At 42.6% G+C, this 17,049-nt stretch overlaps 1 protein-coding gene across 1 annotated transcript in view; it reads right to left on the bottom strand.

Moving 5' to 3' along the window:
* The window catches only part of LOC139663617 (polyprenol dehydrogenase-like), a 32,232-nt gene extending 30,061 nt beyond the window's left edge, over positions 1-2,171 (bottom strand). The window contains exons 1-2 of the mRNA XM_071542340.1: positions 2,069-2,171; positions 470-577 (exon numbers count right to left, since the gene is read on the bottom strand). Coding sequence (XP_071398441.1) covers positions 470-577; positions 2,069-2,171 — 211 coding nt within the window. The remainder of the gene's footprint in view (positions 1-469; positions 578-2,068) is intronic.
* Positions 2,172-17,049: the final 14,878 nt, after the last annotated feature.

Here is a 17,049-nt window from a genome sequence, read left to right as displayed (position 1 = left end):
ATCCATCTGCTCTCCTACAGCATCGACACAGCAGTCAGTTCAGCTGGACTGACTGAGCTAAAACTCTGCTGCTCAGACAATGCAGAGGAGAAAAGACCATTGTGACAGTCATTTCTTGGATATTAGACCGCAGCTGTTTCCGACTCCAATTCCAATTTGTGTATCGCGAAATTTCATGACAATAAAAGTGTGGTTCTGTGCTGGAACATTACAGTAAACAAAGACGGACCTGAATATGCAAAAGGGTTCGTGAGGCAGGAAGCTGACTGAGCCTGCAGGTCGGGCAGTGACGACGCACTCACCGCCTATTTTGGGTGTAAAATTGCAATGTAAACAGATGGAAGCAGGCCCTTGGCGAAACCTCTTTATCGTACCTTTAATACTGCGTGTCTATCCTGTTAAATGTTTGCATCTCCTGCTCCCGGTCCTGTGTGCGTGACGGACGGCGGTGTGGTGCTTGATACTGTACCTATGATAACATGCGCCCCCAGGCTGGCCATGTGGCGGGCCACCTCATAACCGATTCCCCTGCCTCCTCCTGTCACTATGGCAACCTTGCCATCTTGTCTGGGCATCACTGGCAGAGGCAGAAGAGGACAGACAGATAGCAGGGGGAATGTCATTCAACAAGGAAGCCGCTTATCCTCTTTTAAAAAAAAAAGGAAAAAAAAAGAAAAAAGGCAGATCTGTATTTCAAGGCATGAGAAGTGCTTTTGGTACCAGCTCAAAACAGATCTCACATGTAACACCTGAATGAAAAATCACTATACAATCCCTATAGGGACTTGTAGTTTGTCTGTGATACTCAGTAGTGAGTTTATAGTGACTTTTTTTTTATCTCCTATGGTATCACTATGATATTCCAATAACATCCCTAAATAATATTATATATAATGCATAGTTCTGCTGTGATGTTTGTATAATATGCTATCTTTCTAAAATGTATTATAGGATTAAGTATAATTATTTATATTATAGACAAGAGGAAAAAATCATTCTCTAGTTTGTAACAACTTAATATTATAAGTAACTCTTGAGACCAAATCAGGAACTGTCTTTCTACCTGATCATTTCTATAGTCTTATCTGAAACTGATCCTTACTGTGATCCAAATGTCTTTACCTTCAACTACATCACCCTGAGTAAAAAAAAAAAATCACTATAATATTCCTGTATGGGCTTACAGTGTGTTTGTGGTACTCTGTAGTGAGTTTATAGTCACTTATCCTAATTTATGGCATTTTGTTTCCCATAGAGACTTAGTTTTGCTGTGATATTTGGGTAATATCTTGTTTAAAATCATGAGCAGGCAGGACGGAGTGCACAATTGGTGCGCACTTCAGACTCTCCTTAATGCACGTTTCTTATCAGTGGTTGAAGTGTATTTCATACTCTCGCCACTCCATGGCACATGGCTACCTTTCACCTGGTGTGTTTACATGTTTTGTAACAGAGAGAGAAAGATATAAGAGGGTGTCATAGATCACCGGCGATCTTTTAATCCAAGTGACTGACAACCGGCGACTGAAAATAAGCACTGTAAACAAGTAACGTTACGTTGTCTCGCGTGGAGAGAACACAACCCCACATTTCATTCAAAACTCTGGCAATATAATGCTGCCTTGCTTAGTAGCAAACGTGCACGCCTCGTAGAACATAACGTGAGAGTTTTAAGGAATCGTTATGGTCTTCTGGTAAATTCGGCATATAAATGATCCACCAAATAGCGCTTTATTTCAATAAAATCTCAACTTTTATAACTGCCTCTCTCTGCTCGCTACCGCCCACCATAGTGTATTTTAGTATACGATGAAGATGGTGGAACAGGAACCAATTCTAAGAGTTTCATTTTTGTTGAAATAAGTGCTGCTCGGTGTATTGAATGTATGCCGAATTGAAGTGTGGATCCTAAACGTTCACAAAAGATCTTAAAACATGTTCTACAATGTATGTAAGTTTGCCGATACGCAAGGTCACGTAAAGTTGCATACGAGAGAATGGCACGTATCACGGCTAGTGTAAGCTAACGTTAGTAGTAAGATAGCCTAGTAGTAAGAGTTGAACAAACCTGGCAACCTGAAAGGTCTGCTAAACAGCTGAGCTAGCAGCACCTTCAAACCGACCAGGTAAATCTTGATAATTGGTAGAATATATGACAGAAAAAACGCCATATCTCTCCGGTGCTTTTCCCGTCTGCTCCTACAGTACGGTGAGCGAGCAGAGCGGAGCAGAGGAGCGCAGTTCCGTCTGTTTTTGCTTGGGACGCGTTCCAATATGAAGCCGTCCATGCTCTCCTTTCCCCCTGAGAGACACTAGCTGGGTTTCCATCTAAGTATTTCTATGCAGTTTATGATGTATCATATTTAAACCACTAAATAGCAACAACGAATTTGAATGAATGTCCCTGAATTTCGCAAAAAGATTGACTCTTGTTTGTGGTGGAAAGGTTTTGTTGCTTTTCTTTTTTTTTTATTTATTATTTATTTATTTATTTTTAAACGATGTAGCAATGTGTCCACCGGCCTCCCACATGTTGTCTCTCCCAGATAGACTAGTTGGTACATAGTGCATTTCGTTGTTTTCATCTTCAGACAGCATGAAATATGAGTATTTACACTGAATATTAGCAGACTCTTAAAACAACTTGCTCAATAGGATCAATTTCCTCCTGAGATAAATGCGACAAGGAAAATTCTATATCCAATTATTACGGAGCCCGGGAGTGGCCATTGGGAGAGAAAAAAAGTTAGATCTTGTCCACGATTTACTGTAACGTGCGCACGTTTTAGTTCATTCGTGCACACGAGATACAATTTGTTCCCTCGATTTTGTTAAACTGTGTATTTTAGGGAAAAAATGCAACTTAAAAGGAACCTTTTAGGTATTGCAGATAGGCCTAGTAAGGATTTGGTATGCGAATATCCATTGTCTGTTTACACCGAATAGGCATATCCCCCAAATATTGCAAAATATTTAGCCACTTAACCTTCAGGCCATGTAACCACAGTCAGGTGCTGCATTGACACGCTTTGACACGAGGGGGAGGCGGGGCCCTTGCGTAATTTGCGGGGCCCTACGCAACTTGCGTAGTGAGTATAGGGCCGCCCGGCTCTGGCTGCAGCACACCCAGGACAGCGCCACATTTAAACATAATCACCAATATGTGTATACTAGGGTAATGCCTATGAATAACTGTAAAAAATATCTTAAGTTAATGTACGTGAGACAATAGAAATATGTAGTTCATGATGATATAGTTCATTGTATATAAGGTGGGTTCCCTGCTGTATACAGGACATCAATTGTTGTACTTTGTTGTTTTAATGTTTAAATGTTTTGTGTGTGTGTGTGTGTGTGTGTGTGTGTGTGTGTGTGTGTGTGTGTGTTGCACAATGTATGGGGCTAATTGTGGGTTTTAAGTGTTTTAATTGACAAATATTGTTTGTTTGTATCTATTAAAGTGATGGTTTTATGTTGAGGACTCTTGGAAGAATAGCCCAGTTGGGCTAAAAGAGATCCTAATAAAAAATCAAATCAAATCAAATTGAATCAATAAGAAATTTTTCTTGTGGCTGTGTTTGCTCAAGTAGTTCCCTCCTATGTTCAGGAAGCCAATTTTTTCACTTCTGCATTTTATTTTTTGCCACATTTCAAGTGTTTGCTTAAAATTTGCTTGACATTTGGATGGAAACATACTGGTGCCAATCATTGATGACAGCGCTCTCCTCACACTGAACCAACTGTTTTTGATGTGGTAGGCTCAAGTTTGCATGTTATACGGAATCACAGCTATTTGAATAGCTCAGGCCTATTTGAATAGATAGGTCCTATTTTTCAATAAGCATCAGTGTTATGAGTACTACTTCATATGTTGGTGGCTCCAAATGACCGTGAGAGGTAACTGAAAAAAAAAACTGATAACTCCTCTGATAACAGCAGCGAGCGGCGCGATGCCAGCGACCAGAGCGACCAGATGAAGTTGAGCTGAGGTTAACTTTATGCAAATTAGCGGCGACGCGCTGAAGCAGCAACCGTCGACAGAGAGGGATTTGATTTTCTCCCCACTGTAACGTCTCGTGAAGTTCACATCAGATATTTGTTCCATATGGAGAAACTGATTGCTGCTCTTTCCGGTTTCCCTTTATGATCCATCGTTGTTTGTTGTAATGTGAACTAAGTAAGAGCGTTGTTTGGAAATATAGACGAGGTACATTTTGCTAGCTAAATACGATCTGATCCTGGCAAATGCTGTGCCTGTAGGGCCATATATCCTCCCAGATATCCTGAAGCTGTCCATCCCGTAGCTGTAGTCATGTGATTAGTGCATGATGGAGGGGACTCATCGCTGCTGCTCGGCTGCTCGATGTGCCGTGTGATCCAGCTCCGTACAGCCGACATATCGCTCCCTTCAGCTGGCTGCCTCTCTCATTAACCACTGTCTTGAGAGGTAATACGGGATAAAAGGAATGCGGGGATAACACACTACTCCTCTGAACCTTAATTTCCCTGGGTAGGCTTTATGAACATGTTTGTACAGCGGTAACGTTATTAACTCCCCTCGCTAGGAAGAATTCACCTTCGGCTGACCGGTGGATTTTTTGGTTTGGCCCTCCTGGGACCACTTCAGTCCATTACACCACTCTGCTCTTTTTAGACTCTACTCTCCCGCTACTCCTGTTAATTGGTGGAATAGGACCTCGGCCGTGGAAATCCTGACTTTTATTCTGTAATCTGACTAAGGGTGCGCGCACGCGACAAGGTTCCATGAACTCATTAGCATCTAAGTTTCCTTCCCCAGCTGATCATTCAACAAAGGGAAAAGAAAAAGCCAAATCTCCTACATGCTCCGTGACAGCCTAATTTATAGGGATGTAGTGAAAGTTTGTGACCCGAAATTTCGCGATACAAAACTTTGACGATTCACCGCGATTTCAGCTGCGGTCTCATATCTAAGAAGTGACTGTCACAATGGTCTTTTCTCCTCTGCATTGTCTGAACAGCAGAGTTTTAGCTCAGTCAGTCCAGCTGAACTCGCTACTGTGTCGAGGCTGTAGGAGAGCAGATGGATTCAGGCCAAACTGAAAGTGGGGGGACGCTCCATCAGGTTCTCAGTCTGCTGTGTGGCAGCATGTTGGCTTTCCAGTGAAGGAAGAAAAGAAAACGGCAGCAAGACAACTGACAAGACAAAGACTGTTAGCGAGTATTGTAAGACAGCCTTGCCCTCCAGGTAACACTAGCAACACGCTGCAGCATGTACAATAACATCACCATGAGAAACTCCAGTTGCTGGTTTATAGTTATGTTGAGTTTGAGTCTTAAATTTGGTTAGCAGATGAATACTTTACTGTTTTTGTTTTACTCTTAAGGCTTCTTTGGGGATGAAATTGATCTTACGGTCCCCTTGACACAGGATGTTGAATATGTTCACGAACGTGTTAAATGTCAGTTTTCAGTCTATTTTCATGGCCTCATTCAAATGAATGGGAAGTAAAAATCCAAATGCTACAAACTTCCATCCAATCTTGGTGAGTAGTGCTGAATAACCCCCATGTTAAAACTAAGTGGAATATTGCTTAAAAGAAGTCTTTAAATGTAACTTACGGAAACCTGTAGCCACCCTGGATATGGTTTTCACTTTTCCCTTATAAATAAAAAAGGGTCTTCTTTCATTCGTAATTGTCTACATTCAAATTTTGCTCCAAACTTCCAAACCTTGAGCTGGATGGCTGAACGTATCCTTACACCCCCCCACTAACCTGAGCCATACGGTCAAACTCCCACATCCGTCCTATGAGGCCGTCCCCACAGGAGGTTGAGGCTGCGTACCAGATGAGCCTGTGTGGCTGTTCAGGAGGATCACAGCCGAGCGCTCCCACCCTGACCTGCACCGGCTCCTATAGAGGAAACCCTCCTGAACACAGTGACGGCGTGTAAACCCTTTCCCACCTCCAGACCGACGCCGCTGACACTCCATGTCACGCACTGCGACTTCCAATCGATACCGCCGCACCCCGCAGTCCCCTACACAGCAGTGACATCTTGCGCCTATAGAATTCACAGTCAGATCTGTGGTTGCATGTTGTGTGAAGCAGATTGATTAAAAAGGGCAAAGTCCGCATTTAGCCTTTCCTATTTATTTTAGTCTCTTGGAAATTGCTTATTAATACACTAAATCAATTTAGTGTGTGTTTGCAATTGCAATTGTCAATTGATGCCATGAAGGGTAATCACTGAATGTGCTTCATGTTGTTTTCGTATAGATTTTCATGTACATGTAGCTTTGCCCCTTTTATCTATAGTCATGATGGAGCCTGTTCTATTTGCCTTGGACAATGAACAGGATTTTGATCCAAAAGAGTTTATTGTTTTATTCATGTATTATATACATTTATCCATAATTTTCAACAAATTAAATGCAATATATAAAAGGGAATTTTGAATTCCCTTGAACTGAAACCTTGTGGATGAGAAAATGACCATTGCATCTCTGACTCTTGATTAGTATTTTTGTTTGACTGTATGATTTGACAGTGGCCATTTATTTTGTATTTTTTGCAATATTTGTCATCATTTTGGATGCTATACAGCATTTTGAGATTCAAATTAGGAGTGCAGCATTTTGCATGATGACTTTTGCACATTGAAACTATGTTGTGTCAATTTAAACCAGTCACATAATACAATAAAATGTATGCAGCCATGGTAATGTATGGTGCTTTGGATTAAAGGGTACACCAAGCTGCATATGACATACACCTGTTCTAAAACAGGGTACTACAATATACTGAATATGTAGTAATCCACAACATTTTCAGATAGATAAATGTCCAATTTGCTACTATTACTCATTGATATAACACAATAGAGATTCAACCTATAGTCAGTTCATGAAATATTTTACATTTGCTGTTCTAAACACCCGGTGTGTGGCAGCTCTGTCCTGGGAAAAATCCTCTGGTGCAGAGGAAGTGATGCATTTTACATTCCCCATTTATCTGGAATAAATAGAAGACAAAATAAAAAAATAAAAAATACAACTTCATCTAAAGACTTGTGAAGGAAAATGTGAAGGAAATCAACTATGAAGCCCAACTCTCCAAGTCCCTCATTTCAACTGTATGGGTCTGTACAGCCCCAGACCTGTTAGCTACAGGTCTGGGGCGTTCACAGTCACTTCCCCTCTTTCTCTTGATAAATCATTAGTATCAGCTTTGTGTCTTTCCCACTATCCAATAGTCAAGTTGGGGCCGGAGCAGCAGCACTGACAGGCAGTTGGCCCCAGTTAAAGTCAAGGCAGCTAAATGAGCAACAACATGAAGAGACTGTCACAACTGGCCTGATAGAGGCTGAGCGGTGCAGGGTCGTGTCACTGAGTGTGTGTGTGTGTGTGTGTACATATGTGTTTGTGCAGAGGAGTGGGTGTATGTGTTCATGATGTTGTGTGTGTGTGTGTGTGTGTGTGTGTGTGCTCATTCGATCGCAGCCTGAGAGGTTGAGGGTCATCGAGGCGGGCCGGCCTGCTATTGTTTAGAGGAAATCGCATCTCACGCATGACTGTGGCTTGATTTGGGATGATGGGGCATCAGGGAGACAGTCGAACACACACACACACACACACACACACACACACACACGCACACACACACTGGGAACAGGACATGACAGGAGGGTGTCTTATGTAAACAACATGTGAGAAGCATCAAAATAGCTCCAATCAACAGTCACCCACTCTCTTACATGACAACCACTGGCTGGCTGCAAAGCTCGCCCTGTCTTATTTTCTAAATCCAGGCTGACAACAGCTCCACGGGATGTGTGTGTGTTTGTGTGTGTGTGTGTGTGTGTGTGTGTGTGTGTGTGGGCCGTAGAGTCTTTATTCCATCTTGTATATGGATCCATTCCTGGTGAGAAGGGAATGTGGAAGATATCGGGTGTTTTAGAGACAGAATGACACTTTAGATCGGAACAATTTTGACACGTCGCGCTTCACCCCCCCCCCTTCGGTTTCTGCCGCTGATCGACTGCCAGCCAGAGGAGCTGGTGGGTGAAGTGTCATGCGGCGAAGACGAAGGCGTTTTCCGGTGGGCGCCGGGGACAATTTGTTGGCTTCATATTGGTACGCTGTGTGCGAGTTTGTGTGTGTTTTCTCTCTCTCTCTCTCGCTCTCTCTCTCTCTCTCTCTCTCTCTCTCGGTCTGAGCCGCTTCTCCAGATGCTGTGAGCCAAGCTTTTTCCTCTGAAGCCTCCTCCGTCTGAGAGGCAGACAGTCAGGGATGGACTCAAAGCCCAGAGACTCAGCCACAGCCGCACGCAGCGCCCAGCCTCTAATGAGACCGTGTGTGTGTGTGTGTGTGTGTGAGAGAGAGAGAGAGGGAGAGAGAGAGAGAGAGAGAGAGAGAGAGAGAGAGAGAAAGAGAAATCCTTGAGGGAATGCCTTTTTTTGGCAAATCGGAGCGCAAAGGTGTGCGTGTGTGTCTACGCTTGAGTGTGTTTTGGTGTGTTTAAGCAGTGGCATGTTTTGTGCACGAGTGTGTGTGTCTGTATGTGCATGGAAGTGTGTGTGTGTGTAAGAGAGAGAGAGATAAGTCCTGGAGGAATGCCTTTTTCACATCTGGGAGCACAAACACGTGTTTGTCCCTATGAGTGTGTTTTTAGTGTGTGCATGCTTGTTTGTGCATGTGTGTGTTTTGGTTGTTTTCTGTGCCTGTATGTAGGTTTTGTGTGTTTGTGTGTGTGTGTGTGTGTGTGTGTGTGTGTGTGTGTGTGTGTGTGTGCGTTCATCAAACACCATCTTGACACCCTCTCTCATTACTGTCCTCAGGGAGTTGATGCTTTTCCATTAGCAGATGTAGAATAAGGAACAGTGGGAGGGACACTCACTCGCACCAATTAAGTCTATCATTAACTCCATGCTACACACACACACACACACACCCACACACACACACACACACCCACACACACACACACACACGCACACACACACATACTATATTACACACGTTTAACTGTGTGTGTTTTTCTGTTTCTGTCCGTAACCTGTTGCCACTGAGACAGTAATGAGGTGAGATTCTTTCATCTCTCCCTCTCTCTCTTTCTCTTTCTCTCTTTCTCACCCACACATGCACACACACACACGCACACACACACACACACACACAAACACACGCACACACACATAAGCTGTCAGACAGAGCTTCATGAACACGGAGAGCGTTTGAGGCGGTGTGTGTTCTGCTTCCTTGGCTTTGAGCCCTTCACTAACCCTTCTGTCTAACCCAACTAACTCACAATGCCTCACACACACACACACACACACACACACACACACACAGTACTAGTCACAGCCAGACACTATTCTATCAGCCAGTTGATTTGACCTTGCCTAACTGCGGCTGACATGAACTCAAACATCCCTACCCACACACACACACACACACACACACACACATTCTAGTACACACACATCTCATTTTGCGTGAAAGAATATTAAATCAGATATCACCCATCTGAATGCGATGCCTAGTCGGACTGAATTATTCCTCTCCTCTATCATTTCTTGCTGTGGCAGTAAACTCATTACGTTTCATTGGAACGACTGTCTGTCCTATCAGCTCACAGGTGGAGCTATCTCACCTGCGTTCAGAGTGCGCTTGGCTGATATTTTTGATGATGCAATCGTCCGTATTTTTGAAATATCGAACCGCGTTTCAGGCTTTCATCGCCCCCCCCGATCTAATCTCTCCTTCAAATGCAATCTTCGAGCTCAAAAGACTGAGCGCAAGCTGGTCCTAAGCACAATTCTACTTTTTCCCCACACACTCAGACACACTCTCCTAGACGGCCAGATTCGACCGATATGGGTTTTTGAAGGCCGATATTGATATTTCTGGATTGAAGCTATATATATATTGTAATCTATATATATTGTAATTGTAATATTGAAATCACTCAAAGTCATTTCAAGTATTCAGCGTTTCTGCCAGAATTGTATATGGAAAAGCGTCTGAAACAGCATTTAGACCGTCATGGGACACTAAAACTCTCCATTGAAACGCAGGATCATAATCATGCAATCTGATCAAAATGCCTCACAACTTTGCTTTTATGAACGGCTTATTATTATTTTTTTATGTTATATATGTGTATATGTATGCGTATGTATGTGGGTTTACATATGTATGTATATATTTTTATTTTAGTTTTACTGCTTTTATTAAGTAATGATGTCACTACTGTTTCATTTATCTACTACTATTTTTTTTATTTATGTATTTTATTTTATCTTGTGGTCTCACCATTGCTTTGCCTCTTGTGATGTTGATTGTCTGTCTGCTGGAAAGCACTTTGAGTTGCTTCTCTGCATGAAAGGTGCTATACAAATCATTATTATTATTATTAGAAGGAGTTCAGGTTAAGGGCTTCCCATAGACAACCAGTGTAGCATTGATCAATTCTACAATAAATATGTAATCCAACATCATATCAGAGGTGGACAACACCTTTTCCGACTGTATCCGACTGTGTGCTGACCAGGCTAAACTTGGCTGCATTGTGTGGTGGTGGTCTGAACCTCGGCGCCTGGTTGGGTTTTGGAGTTGGCTCTCTTGATCAGCCTAAATCTCCGGTGCTCTTATTGGATTACCCCGATTCACGGGATTGAAACGTACAATGTCGCTGCTCTTTGCTGTTCTGTCTTTGTTAATTTTGTGCGGCACAGTGAACAGTGAGTGAACAACTGAAAGAGTAACAATAGTTACTATCTGATTTTCAATCAGGTTTTAGGAAAAAACACAGCACAATGACAGCGGCCTTAAAAGTAGTAAATGATTTTTATTGAATCTTTAGACAACAAGCAACATTGTGCAGCCCTTTTCATTGATTTATCTAAGGCTTTTCATACTGTGGATCATGCAATACTGATGCAAAGTCTTATCAGTGTAGGACTGTCATAACAAACTGTCTGTTGGTTTGAAAATTATCTATCAGGCAGATCTCAGTGCGTGCAGGCAGAAGGTATCACTTCTAGCTCCCTTAGTGTATCCAGGGGCGTGCCACAGGGATCGGTCCTGGGACCACTACTATTCATTATATATATCAACAGTCTCGTTCAAAATGTTTCCAACGCAAATCTCCACTTTTATGCTGATGATACTGTGATATACTGCTCTGCGTCTACACCAAACCAGGCTCTCTGTCAGCTACAACTTGCTTTTAATACTGTACAACGTACCCTGTGTGACTTAAAACTTGTTTTGAATGCCGACAAATCAAAACTCATGATGTTTTCGAATGCAAAATCCAAGCCACTGAACCTCCCATCTATCACCACTTTTCAGGGCTCTGAGATTGAGTCTATATCTCAATACAAGTATCTAGGAATTGTAACTGATGATTCTGTCTCATTTAAGCCTCACATTCAGCAGCTGGTGAAGTTGAAATTGGGTTTTTATTTTAGAAACAAGTCTTGCTTTTCCTTCGAGGCCAAAAGGAGACTTGTTGCTGCCACCTTTATGTCTGTGCTGGACTATGGCGATGTTATATACATGCATGCATCTTCGCAATGCCTACACACGCTGGATACTGTCTACCATGGAGCACTGAGATTTATTACAAATTTTAAAGCCCTTACTCACCATTTCTCTTTGTATGCTCTGGTTGGATGGTCTGCCTTGTCCACCCGCAGACTTAACCATTGGCATATCCTTATTTATAAGGCTATTCTTGTTCTGCTTCCATCTTACCTACGGATCTACATCCTTCAAAAAAGTACGGGAAGTTATTGTCTTCGCTCCCAGGACTTATTCCTACTAACTGTCCCTAAAGTCCGTACTGAACTGGGAAAAAGGGCGTTTAGGTTTGCTGCTCCCTCTGCTTGGAATCAGTTGCAAAATTACCTGAATCTTCGGGAGCTGGTCTCACTGGATGCATTTATAAGTGTTTCTAAATGACTTGGAAGCAAGCACATCTGGCTGTAGATGTTTTGAATGTTGATGAATGTTTTTTGATATCTTATGATTCTGTAATTTGTTCTTTGTTTTCGTTTTAAATTGTTATATGTTTGTTTTATGTCTGCAGCCGTGTAACTCTGCTGGCCAGGACACTCTTGAAAAAGAGATTTTTAATCTCAGCAAACCCATATCAGTCTAACCCTCACCAATATTGATCGAACCACAGAGATTGTGGATGTGAGTCTTATATAAAGTGGGCTTCTCCATCCAGTCTACAGTGAAATGCTAATAATGCAGGCAGTTTGAGCTGGAGGGAGTCCATCACTCTGAGTATCTCACATCTCCATCCATCGGGGGACGGCGCGCTGGGGGACGTACGCTTAGAAGAGGAAAAGGAAGGAAGGAAGGAAGAGAGAGAGAGAGAGAGTCTAGGGAGAGAGTCTCGGACACAACAGACCCATTTTCCGGAGTGTGTGTGTGTGTGTGTGTGTGTGTGTGTGTGTGTGTGTATGTGGACGCAGCAGACACGCGTCACCTCAGCTCTACTGCCGTCAAGCTAAACTGACATAAACAGCCCCGGGCGGCCCTATCAGAGATGGACTTTACATAACGGCTGAGTCACTCACAATCTATTTTTATGGCTTTGAGGTGTGTGTGTCTGTGTGTGTCTGCGTGTGTGTGTGTGTGTGCGTGCATGTGTGTCTGTGTGTGTGTCTGTGTGCAAAGAGAGAGCAAGAGGAAGGTAATGGACACATAAACACGCACATGCCCACACACACACACACTGTAAAACTATGTTTTCACAATAGTAAAAAACATCACTGAACTCATCACCTCAGAAATGATAATAATAATAATGTTGTAATAATGCCAGTTCAACTCAAAAACTTTCATTTTCATTTCATTTTGGATTCTTTTCAGTGTTTGACAAAGCGCACCATCCTTGATTTCTTTGTCCTCTCCACTAATATTTAAGTCATTAATAAATAAAAATATTGAGATCGCAGATTGTATAAAAGAAAAGAGCAGATGTTCAATCGTCAAACCAAACATATATTTTTTCAACAGTCCGTGACATTAGATGAGATGTGAACGACCAATATGAAAAAATAACATTAACACTACAACAGCCAAGATTCTGTCACCTCCCTAAAACATATTTTATTGCATTGATTTTACAAAAAAGCAAAAAATCAGAACGGTCTCAACAGTGATGTGTTTGTTTCAGCAGGGCATGTCTAAGACAAACAGCATATGTCATACATGAGATAAAAACTATTCATCAACTTGATGTATTGCATCACCACTTGGTGCCCTGAACAGGAGAATGTTAATGGCTTTAAAATCCATACGCACCATCAGTCTTTATCTACACAGAGGAAATGTTGTTTTAGTGGAGGATAAGTGCCAAATGCAACAATGGCAAAATTAGAAAGGGTAAATTTGACCTTTCTCCTGAAATAAGTTTATACCTCATGAATCACATTATTTTAGAGATATGCAGCTACTGGGAGCCAGTGAATATAATATTTGAACAGTGTTATATATATTTGTTATATACATTCTGTTCATGTTATATACAGCAGGGTGGCACAGGGAGACCATCCTTAAACGGGATGATCCAGGTTAAAGGCCCTGTTCTGAGAGAAGAGAACTAGTATATTATTAAATATATTATTATAAAACAAAAAAGGTAAGCATGATCAGGTGCCAGTCCAGATGCTGCCTTCAAGTGCTCCTCGTAACGTAAATTTCTGAAATCAGAAGTCGTAGATGCAACTTGTCGCACATCAGGCGCTTTTGGTCGGAAATAATAACAAAATGGACAATATAACTGAAGTTTTTTGGTGGCTGTTGTTGTTGTTATTTTCAAAATCAACATTATGTTTTAATTAGTTTATTAGACAAAAATAATTCTAGGGTGCTAGTAATGATGTAGGTCTTTGCGATATAAAGAAACTCCTGGCTAAATAGTATTTGCAGCTTTTGTCTCTTCAACACATAGGACAGCTTATAAGTATGCACAAAATGCATGACAACTAAATGTTTAGCAGTGAGTGAAAATCTACAAAAATAATAACAAACAATAACATATCATAATAAAATCCATCACTTTCACTATCATTTGCTGACACAGCTTCCATACACTCCCCTAAACATCAACAACTCATAGAACAACTTTCCCAGTCATATTTATCCCTTGGCTGTGTCGTTCATGTGCAGCTCAACTCATAATTTCGATATTTCTGACAGCACTTAAAGGCAGCGCAAGTATTGCTTGTCCACTACCAAGGCATGAATACCAGACACACACACACACACGCACACACACACTTTGTCATATGGGTACATTATGAAGCCAGAATAGACCAGGATAAGCTCTACATTCCCCTCCGCCCCCTCCAACTTCAATAATTTACTTTTATTTCTACATATTTTATGACTTCAATCTCAATTGAACTTGGATCTATCGAGGTGTATTAACATCCAGGCGTGCCGAAAGCTATTCTATCAGCGCCCGCCCGCCTCCTGCCTGGTGTCAGAACTGGTATTACTCTGTCTTGTCAGTGGGATAAGTTGCTTAGATCATGCAAATATAACTGTGTTGCATTTGCATCTGAGTGATGTTAAGAAAAATGACAAGAAAAGCAGCGAATACACTTCTTACTGCTGTAAAAAGGTTCAAGGAGGGGAGAAATAAAAGTACAACCTACTCATATTTGACACACTCCACACTGATTGTATGATTATGATAATGATTATGGTTATTGTTATGGTTATTGTTAAATTAGCCGTATGTCTACCACACACACACACACTAGTCACACTACTTCAACTTTTGTTTGTGCCATTACACACGTACTATTACCGCAATATTACAGTTTACTCAGCTATTTAATGAGGTAATATTTTCAGTAAACTTGAGTAAATTTCACTTATGGCTTATATACACACACACACACACACACACACACACACATACCTACACACATGCATGCGCACACACGCACGCACACCTGTCTCCCACGCTGAGTCCCGCTGAGCCTTCCCTGCTCCACTTTTTTTTTTTTTTTTTTTTTTCTTCATCTGTCATTCTGGAGCATGTCTCAGAGTTTAACCCCCTCCCACGCTGGCACACACACACACACACACACACACACATGCTCACACACACACACACACGCTCACACACACGCACACGCGTATAGTGCTTTTCCTCTGCAACAAACTGCACAAACATATACACTCAACACACAGCTCTCTTCCTTCTTAACATCTTACCACACACCCTTGCGCACTCACACACACCCACACACACACTCCCACACACACACACACATTCACACACACACACACACACACAATCCAGGGCACCGATTTAAACAGACAGACACAGACAGAGTTGGAGCAGTTGTCATGTAGCTCTACTCACTCTCTGCTCTCCCTTTTTATGTTATTACACACTGGGACAGATAGAGCCTGGACTGTCATTTACAGTGTGTGTGTGTGTGTGTGTGTGTGTGTGTGTGCGTGTGTGTGTGTGTTGCGGGGAGGGGGTGACAGAGGGTGTATACATATCTACTCATGGCTGACAGGAGTCATTTTGTAGGCAGGTCAAAGAGGGCATCTGCCATCCCACCAGACTCTCTCTCTCTCTCTCTCTCTCTCTCTCTCTCTCTCTCTTTCTCTCTTTCTCTCTCTCCCTCTCTCTCTGCAGGAGAGGACAGAACAGTTTAGGAGGCCGCGGGGTTTCTTCTTCCTCATGGTTGAATCCGGCGGTTTCTTATGGATTTTTAAAAACTAGACGCTGGCATCCCGTCGCTCAAAATAAATAGGAAGGGTTTAAAATGTTTAAGCCTGTACCTGCGAGTTAAGGAGGAGAGATGCGTCGCTAAATCCTCCCGGGCGCGTGTGAGAGAAATCGCGATTCAAACGAAAATGGGGGGGGGGGGGGGGGGGGACTACAGGGGTCATCATGAGGCGAGCAGCCGCCGACAGAAACAAAGATTTATACTTTACAAGGGGATTCGTCTATGCTTCTTCCCCTCCTTCAAAAAAACCCCCACCATCCTCGTCCGTTTGGTGCCACTTGCTATGAAGTCTGCCAGGGAATTTAGGTCATAAAGATTTATAGGAGGCTGGAAAGGTGGGCGAACTCTAATCTGCGAGTCAAAAAGTAGGTAAAGCGGGTCGAGGTGGGGTCACCCTCCGCTCCGTCCCTGCCTGAAATGTCCTAAAACCCCGAAAAAGCAAAGTGTCCTTGGTGTGTCCTTCACCATTCTCCAAGCTGGAATTTTGGACATTTTTTTTTTAACTTCCCTTTTTCAGTGTGGAGGGAAAAAAAGAAGAAGAAATGCTTTGGACCCAGATGAAATATGGCAATCGTATCTCACATGTTTAATAGCCTTATGGGCCATGTGACAGCATGGTGGCATTGGGTGGGGGGTGGGGGGGGGGGAGACAACGTGCCTGCAATACTGAGAAGTCCTTCATTACGCGCGGCCAATAGTGTGTGTGTGTGTGTGTGTGTGTGTGTGTGTGTGTGTGTGTGTGTGTGTGTGTGCGTGTCTGAAAGTTGCATGGACAACACATCTTCCCGAACAAAGCATGTGGCCCTGCAAAAAAAAACAAAAAAACACAAGTGCAAAATGTCAAGGGGAATATAAATGCGCGCTATGCGTATTAGCGGGTTGTTTATGATAAGGAGTTAAAAAAAAAAAAAAAAGAACATGACACAAGACAGATTAGGAATAAGACGCATAGGAGCCAACGGAGATAATCCTGTTATCATGTTGGATGTAAAATGCCAACGTGGGAGCATCCTCAGAGACTGAGATGAACTGAACATGAACTAATGCTGCAGATATACGGACAGAGAGAGAGAAAGGGGGGGGGGGAGATAATGAAGACAAAACAGTATTGGCAACCTGAAGTAAACAGCGTCGTTCTTGACCTTAAGGGACACCCACGCCGTTTACCGCAATGTCACCGGCTGTCTTCGCACTCCATTAACCCACAGCCCACACACACAAACACACACGCGCACACACACACACGGGCGCGCACCGTGCTCCGTTTGACACCGGTTCGATCTCCCC

The sequence above is a fragment of the Centroberyx affinis genome, unplaced genomic scaffold (genome assembly GCF_046629955.1).
Source record: "Centroberyx affinis isolate AG114_WGS23_722 - 3 ecotype Tasmania unplaced genomic scaffold, CSIRO-AGI_Caff_v1 ptg004051l_1, whole genome shotgun sequence".
NCBI classification, from domain to species: Eukaryota; Metazoa; Chordata; class Actinopteri; order Beryciformes; family Berycidae; genus Centroberyx; species Centroberyx affinis.
Note: the sequence above shows the minus strand (reverse complement) of the source record. Positions and strands in the feature narration are given on the sequence as shown.